The sequence below is a fragment of the Mizuhopecten yessoensis genome, unplaced genomic scaffold (genome assembly GCF_002113885.1).
Source record: "Mizuhopecten yessoensis strain PY_sf001 unplaced genomic scaffold, ASM211388v2 scaffold4105, whole genome shotgun sequence".
Lineage (NCBI taxonomy): Eukaryota > Metazoa > Mollusca > Bivalvia > Pectinida > Pectinidae > Mizuhopecten > Mizuhopecten yessoensis.
The window spans coordinates 726,830-735,645 of NW_018405378.1; the positions used below are offsets into that span (position 1 = coordinate 726,830).

The 8,816-nt window shown below is 34.9% G+C and overlaps 1 protein-coding gene across 1 annotated transcript in view; it reads left to right on the forward strand.

Annotated features, from left to right (window-relative positions):
• LOC110448511 (peroxisome biogenesis factor 10-like) overlaps nt 1-6,189 on the forward strand; it is a 19,431-nt gene extending 13,242 nt beyond the window's left edge. The window contains exons 4-7 of the mRNA XM_021494784.1: nt 2,076-2,324; nt 3,169-3,353; nt 4,742-4,871; nt 5,731-6,189. Coding sequence (XP_021350459.1) covers nt 2,076-2,324; nt 3,169-3,353; nt 4,742-4,871; nt 5,731-5,805 — 639 coding nt within the window. The 3' untranslated portion in view covers nt 5,806-6,189. The remainder of the gene's footprint in view (nt 1-2,075; nt 2,325-3,168; nt 3,354-4,741; nt 4,872-5,730) is intronic.
• The last annotated feature ends 2,627 nt before the right edge of the window (nt 6,190-8,816 follow it).

Genomic DNA, 8,816 nt, shown 5'->3' on the forward strand with positions numbered 1-8,816 from the left:
TAATTCTGTACCATCAAAATGGGTAACTATTTACTGTAGTCTAATTCTGTACCATCAAAATGGGTAACTATTACTGTGGTCTAATTCTGTACCATCAAAATGGGTAACTATTTACTGTGGTCTTATTCTGTACCATCAAAATGGCTAACTATTTACTGTAGGTTAATTCTGTACCATCAAAATGGGAAACCATTTACTGTAGTCTAATTCTGTACCATCAAAATGGGTAGCCATTACTGTAGGTTAATTCTGTACCATCAAAATGGGTAACTATTTACTGTAGGTTAATTCTGTACCATCAAAATGGGTAGCTTTTACTGTAGTCTGATTAATTATGTACCATCAACATGGGTAACTATTTACTGTAGTCTAATACTGTACCATCAAAATGAGTAACTATTTACTGTAGTCTAATTCTGTACCATCAAAATGGGTAACTATTTACTGTAGTCTAATTCTGTACCATCAAAATGGGTAACTATTACTGTGTTCTAATTCTGTACCATCAAAATGGGTAACTATTACTGTGTTCTAATTCTGTACCATCAAAATGGGTAACTATTACTGTAGTCTAATTCTTTACCATCAAAATGGGTAACTATTACTGTAGTGTAATTCTGTACCATCAAAATGGGTAACTATTACTGTAGTCCAATTCTGTACATAGACAGACCCTGATGTAGGTCCTATTTTAGAAACATATTAAATTTCAATTGCTTGTACAGTATTCACTATATATATAGCTTGCTCCTTGAACAGGCATTCAGTTGTAGCAGAACTGGAGTGTGTTGATCGTTGACATCAAGGTACATTGTATACGTACATTTAGCTCAATTGGTAGATCGTCCTTCTAAGAGTTTGGAGGGTCCTGGGTTAAAATCCTGATCTGGTCATGCATTTCTCTTTCTCCTGTTACACATTTATCTCCCTTTCAGTGGCTATATACTGTAAACGTGGTTATTTACGCTGGGTGAAAATTACGCGTTTGAAGGTCAAAACTTTACGCGCGGGGGTAATTTACGCGGTTGTGGTATACCGATGTTTACTCTGCATAGTTATCTCCCTTACTTTACGAAATGTGTACAGGTAAAAAATACTAGTAGCTACTGAGTGCATGTTACGTATGCGTACCAACTGGTCATTGGACAGATGAAAATAAAGGTGAACTGTATTCATGTGTATGTGTGTGTCTTATACAAGCTGATCTCGTAATCAACAGGGATCAAACAGGTGAGTGCTATTTAGTCAAAACAAACACATTTTCCAAATAACAATGATAAAACCATACACTATTCGTAAGTTATGGTAACCCATTGAGCGTAGTTAATGTCGCTACCATGATGACACGTACGGGCATTTACCTGTGTAGGGATCGTTGCACACGCTTACTAGGCTGTTTGTGTCCCTTAGACATGTGGGTTAGTGATGTGTACCAGACCTCGATGCACCCGGGTTTATTCATGACTTTCTCTGTGCCTTAATATAGATTTTCAAATTTGTTGTTCATTAAAAACTTCAATTTATCAAGTAGTTTATTTCAGTTATTGTTTTTATTTTATACCATTACAAGACAATGTACGTTAATTAGTAATTCGTAAACAAAGCAATATTACAGGAGGACATCGTACACATGTACCAATATCTATCGGAGTTGTCGTTCCTTACATTATCGACGAAACCATACGCGCGGGGGAAATTTACGCGGACAAACCAACTCCGCGTAATCAGCGTAAATTTCCCCCGCGCGTAATATTCCACGTTTACAGTATATATCCTTAAAATTGTTTTATGACTGAACAAATTTTGGGATTTTGGCTTCTGGAAACAAAAAACTACTCTTATGCCTGATATGAAGTCTTTTTACATCACATGAACACTCAAATAACTTAACAAAAGGATAGTGAGATGATCCTCCTCCTGGAAACTGAAACAGAGGCTAGAATTTATTTTTAAACTCATTAATATCCAAATGACCATGTAAAGGTGCAGCATTTTGATCCTGTAAACAAAAATCTAATCTGTTCCGGAAAAAAAAATTCCGTCTGATTCTCATGAATATTCATATATCCTTGTAGAGGCGGAGCTTGATGATACTTCTCCATGCTGGAACACCCTACTTACTTCAGCGCCTCTTGGACTGGACAGAGCGACGACTCCGATCTCCCAGGTCATTCGAAATACCGGAGGAGACTCGTATATTTCTGCTGAAATGTATTCCTGTCGTACGTCAGAGTGTGACGTTTCTGCACCGACTACACCTGGCTTGTTTTTACCTACGTGGCCTGTTTTACCACATAGCTAAACGAACAGCAGGTGTACAGTATGTAAGTATAGGTTATTGTAAATTACTTATATATAGTTCACCTGGCTCAAAGATCAGCTTTTATGTCATAACCCCGATCTGTGACCTGTCTGTCATCCATCCATCCATCTGTCTGTCCATTGTCAATCATCTTTTTAAAAAAACTTTTTAAGAACCGTATTGAGTACTGAGGTCATATTTGATAAGAAACACTCATGGATAACATCTGACAAAAGTTGTGGAGACAGAATGGTTTTGACATACGTTCAAGGTCACGGGGATCAAATATGTAAACTTCTTTCTCTTAAGGAGCAGAAGTCCTGGAGAAATAATATTTGACCAGTAACTTCATGCCCTGCAAAAAAACGACCTTGAGCCATATCATATATATTGTGTGGGTCAAAATTGTTAGAACACCCAAACAACTTATTTTTAAGAACCAAAAAGCCTCGAGTTATTATAATTTGGCAGCAAAGTAATGGTTTAGATAATTACAAATCTTTAAAAAGAAATGACCTCGACTTATATTCAAGGTCATAAAATTAAGGGTTATATTTATTTGAATGTTCAAAAAACTTCTTCTGGAGAACCAAAAGACCTAGAGTAGTGATATTTAGCCAGTAACTAGCTGGAAGAAAATGCTACAAAGTTTGAAAAAACCCTAATGACTTTGATTATCATTCAAGGCCACAAAGCCCACAAAGACCTATAAGGGGTTTTGCTGGTTTGCTGTCAATGGTACTTAAATAAAACTGATATGAGATATATTTGCTAACAAGTGAGTGATGTAGGCCCATGGACCTCTTGTAAATGATTTGGTATAGATATATCAAATCGTTCTATACTTGTGGTCGTTGTTTTAACAGTTGAAGTACAATATGAGTAGACAGGGACCTGACCAGGCGCTCCAGAACAGCTTCAGAATGCTCGGATGGTTGTCCCTTGCTCAGTTGTGCGGAAGTCTCGGTGTTAAGTTATACCAGTACTGGTTGGACCAAAGAAAAACTAAAAAGGACTTTCCACACCACCTAACCCTTCAAGCAGAGGAAAGGTACAAAAAATGGGCAATGTCCGGGGTAAAATATACTTAAAAAGTTCTTTTTTGATATGCAGCGTCAGACTTAAAGTAAATGTATGTTTTAATGACATTTTCAATGTCCGAAATGCCCAAGTCATGATGCAAATTGATATCCCAACACACACCAATATATCGGTCATTCTGCTTAGTAACAGCCAATCCAAGCCATCGTATAGACTGTTTACCCAGGATACAATTTCAGATCTTCCGTAAATTCTGCTTTCTGAAGCCGATGTCTTTGCACTGTGCTGTTTGTCTGAATACTGTGAAATCAGATATTTTCTTGGTGCACACATTTCGTGGTTTCCCAACAAAACACAACTTTGTAAGTTCATGAATTCGTGAATTACGAGTACCGGCCCTCTCAAGGGACAATTGCTTTATATCATTCTTGTAACCTTCCTGGACCTATGAATTCATGGATGAAGATTACCCACGGAATCAACAAAATTACAAACCCCACAAAAATGTGTGATTTCACAGTAATTACTTCTGAAATTCTGAATGATTAAACTTTTTATGAAACTCTATAGGTGTAAAAAATCTTGACAGGTGATTTGGTCAAACAGACTGTTATAAACAGGGTTTTAATTTTGGTAAAATGTGGGGCCAAATATCCCCAGTGGCCTAACCTTTGAATGAATTATGCTGGTTGAAAAAATTATGTGTATGAAAGTCTTGATGATCCGATTCTGCGTTCTTTTTGGTTTACTACATATACACATTATATTTTATCTGTTAAAATCTCTTATCATATCTTTGGAGAAATAATTCTACAGATATTAACGTCAGCTTTATGTTTCTATGTAAATCTCCCTTTCCCAATCTCACTTGTTGCAGCACATTAGTTTTGCCCCAATTCCAAAGCCATGATATATGCGTTCCGTTCCAAAAGTACTGTAAAATCTCATGTTATATGTGCAGGTTTTTTTGTATGAATGTTTGTGGTAGGTACAGTTGGTGTTCAGTCTCATGTAACCCGGTACTTCAAAGAAAACAAACAACGTTATGCATATTTTTCGATAAGATATTTTCTTTGAAATAAGTGTCAACCTACAAAAAGACAGAAGTTATAAGAGTTAATTATAAACAAATAACAAATTAATTTTTATAAAAGATGTGAGAAGGTAGATATTTGTGTCAAAGTTTTGTGTCAAAGATCACTTTTTCTGGGCTTTCTTGACATCACAATATTGTTTGAGGGAAAAGATTGGTGCACAAAATAGATAAGTAGAAGATTTTTCATCATTTTCAGCCCAAAACAGTACCTGCGCAAATAACATAGATGCTGAAATTAAAAAGAAAAAGTAATGTTGAAGTCAAATCACTGATTATATTTGTGTATCATTTTTCTTCAACAGTATAGAAGATGCTCTGATGGATCCCAAGAGGAAGTGCTCTCTATGTTTGGAGGAGAGAAAGTCCACCACAGCGACACCTTGTGGCCATCTGTTCTGTTGGCACTGTATCCACGAGTGGTGCCAAAATAAAGTGAGTCATATTAAGTTTTTCAAAAATATTTTGATGACTTAATGGTCCTAAAAAGTTGTCAAGTCCTTGTGTTCAACCATGCATAGAGTGTTGTTACCCTTATACTGATAAAGATTGAAACTAGGGTTTGGTATTGTAAGCAATTTTCATATTGAAATATATTGCAATATTTGCTAAAGTATTGTAATATGTATCACAATATATTGTACTCCTACAGCTTTAGTACATTGATCATGATATTAAATGATACACTGGTAGAAAATATATAAAGTGAGCATCAGGCCAACATTGAAAATTGGAAATTTATTTTATATTAATTTTGGAGGATATTAGATATATCACACGAAGCATGCTGCATTTTGATAACATTAACTCAATCTTAATGTTTTCTCTGTACAATTATATCGTAACTTTGTCTAAACCCCCAACCAATTAATTGAAAACGTATTGCCATTTCAAAATCATATTGTGATTTATTATAAACTTTATTTATTTTTCAACGATTATGAAACAAGTTTTTAAAACTTATATTAATCACTCTTGTTGGCCCGGATGTTAGCGTGCGGGAGGTCTTAATGTTGGAGGGAATCAGAGTACCCAGAGAAACCCCACGTGGTCGGGCAGGGGACCCCATACTTTCCTACGTCCGATCGGGGTATCGAACCCCAATTTATATATTGCTAGACAAATATTGCAATATATTGGTACTTCCATATTATTGCCCACCTCTTATTGAAATACAGTGATTTAAAAATAATAGAGGAGGTACATTTCACAGGAAGCATCGTAATTTGACAATTATTAATCAATCAAGTTCAGTATATGTTTGACCCCAACATAATTGTTTTGTATATTTCAGCCCCAGTGTCCATTATGTCGAGAAAAAGTGCAGCCTCAAGCGTTGCTGTTTCTTCAGAATTTTGACCCTCCTTGAGGTGACAACAATGAAGCGTACCTGTTTTGCCAGTATATATGAACTCTATCGATATTATATGGTAGCTAAGTTTGTTTCTCCATCTGTGACAAATTGTCTTGTACATGTATTGAAAATGTTACCAAACAAGGCTTGATTCAGAGGACAAGTGTATTCAGAGTGGTTAAAAGAGAAACACCGTGCTAATTAATTGGAGTGCTAATATTCGAAGTCCACAACGTTAAAAAAACAATGCCAAACAAATAAAATTTGATGGAGATTTTATATAAGGTGTTTGATGATTATATTCCTGCATTGTTAACTAATGTAAATTTTCGTGGGACATTAAATTTCGTTTATTTCGTGGATAAAAAAAATCCACGAAATTAAAACCCATGAATAACATAAATTTGGTATGATATAGATAGTGGATAATCAGAAATCAGTGAAATATAATGTCCTTGAAACTGGCTAGTATTTGAAAACCACGAAATTTTAACCCCACAAAAATAAAAGATTCTACAGTAAATGCTTTGTTGTTTTTTGCTCACATGACAGCCATTTTGAAAATCTATCAAGTCATTTATCATCAGCAGCTAATGCTAGTGAAAAGGACTTTTAAACAAATTTGTTTTCAAATGAAAACATACATTTTCCTTCAGAATGTGTGAGGCTCTAATTGAACAATAGAGGCCGCCTGAATTTCTCATTATTAAATCCAACCTAACATTGGGATTCTGACTGCTGCAAATCACAATTGTAAAAGAAGTGCATTGATTAGGTTGCCTTACAAGCGTCAGCTGTAGGGAATTTCCCTTTAGCTTAGCGGTAGAGCATCGGGCTTGGAGAGCCAAGGGTCGCGGGTTCGAGCCCCAGCGACGGCACTATCTTTATCACTTTTCCTCGTCCTACTACACAATATTGACCTACCAAATTTGGAGTCAAGCATTTGTTTATGAAGACAGATAGCGAAGGCTCACATGATCTTGACATATGTGAGTTAAAATTCATAAATACATGGAAAAATAACCATAAAAAACTACTTTTCTTCAAAATAAATAGTTTTATTATCAAAATATTTTCTATTACATCACACATTGACAACATTAACTCTTTAACAGTTTAAAACTGAAACAGAAAAATATAACATCAAAAATAAGTTCCAACAAAAAACATTGAAGTTTGTTACCCCTGTAAACTTCCTCAGTTTTGATGTAAAGGTACTTAACATTTTACGGTTTTTAGAAAATCAAAACCAAACAGTAATGCCATGTTAACCAATGAACTTGTCATAATTTCTTGGAAGATTTAAATTCATATTTTTTGTGTGTAAATAATAAATGAAAATAAATCTCCTCCTAATAATACGATTTATTGGTGATGTCTATCTTGACGATTATGCCCATATTTAGTTTGGTGGACTTCATTGCCTGAAGATGTGTACATGTATAGCGATTTCTTTATTTTATAAGTTTTATGGTAGTTTAGATAAAAGAGGATAAAAAATGTAAACGTGTTTATGATGTGAGTGCGAAGACTACAAGGGCTACGAAGGGGATATGGGCATTGAAGTCCTCTAGTGTTGTGTTTTGTACTGCTACCGATAGGAGGTTCCATTGTGTGATAGTGTGTTGTTAAAATGAGTATTAGTATGTGTCTTTGGTAGCAGCAATGTGTCTGTATAGGTGTAGGGGAGTGTGCATGTCGTCAAATGTTTCTCACTCAAACATAGTTGTAAATGATAACAAACTTCCTTTGATGTACATAGGAAAATTTAAGTACATCATCAAAATATAACCTGGACTAAAATCACACAAAAAGAGATCCCAGAGGGATCTACGCACCCACCATTTCTAAGATCTTTATTGGATCTGCATATGTTTGATTTTTTTCCAGTTGACTTGTTAGGTTTTTTTCAACAGTAAATGTGCCTTGTACCTGAAATTGGGTTTGACAGTGTCCTTTCAAAGTTAGTGTGCTTTACCAATTTACTAAAACAGCAATGTGCCAAAAATAAGCGAAAGATATTTCTCTTTTCTGGCAACAATTTCTTCTGATCAAGCAACTTGAAACTCAAAACAAAATATGCAAAACTAGCAAACTGGAAGAACTTACTCATGCAAAGAAAATTTGAGAAAGATCTATCAAGTTCTAACTTCTTCTTGAGAAAAAAACCTGTCAAAAAACTTGAACTGTCAAAATTAAAGATGGCTGCAAGGGGGCCATCTTGTTTGTCCAATCAGTCTCAAAAGGAACACAGAATGTAATTCTCAAAAAAGAACATTTTAGATAGATCCATCCGGTACTTTGTGAGAAATGGAGATAACAGGAATTGTTAAAGGACAGATGACGGATGAACTGACAGACAACGGACGAAGGACCATTTAAACAGACGACCATCGGATGATGGATGCCGGCTAAAAAGACACAAAAGCACACATAAAAGAGAAACAATAGTTCACAACACATTCAATGGGTTCACAGACTGTTACCATTTTAGTACATGTGAATGACGTGATCTAAATTTTTATTTTTTTAATTCTTGCGAAGGAACCCGTTCAGAAAAGGATTATACAAGGTTCATAACAAACTATTGTATAGTACAAAAGTATCAATTTTTTTTTTATATCTTTATGATAACTTCAACATTTTCTATTGTTAAATGATATTAAATTCATACCTTAAAGGTCAGCATCTAAATAACACGACAAAAATATTAATAAAATTGCAACAAAATAACGGTATATCGTCACAAAGAAAAAGCGTATCAAACAAATATATGTATATATCTCGTTAATTTCAAACTTACTGCTATATGAACAATGAATTTGATTGTTTGTGGGGCGACTTATTTGTTGGGTGATATCATTATTTCTGAAAAATATGAACTATTGAGCCAAAATCTTTTGGAGTTAAATTAAGTCGGGAACTATCCTTTATATCAATAAATTTTATACTTGCTTGCCCATTCTTTCACTAATCTTGTTGACCCGGATATTAGTGTGCAAGGGGAATCAATGTGGGAGGAAATC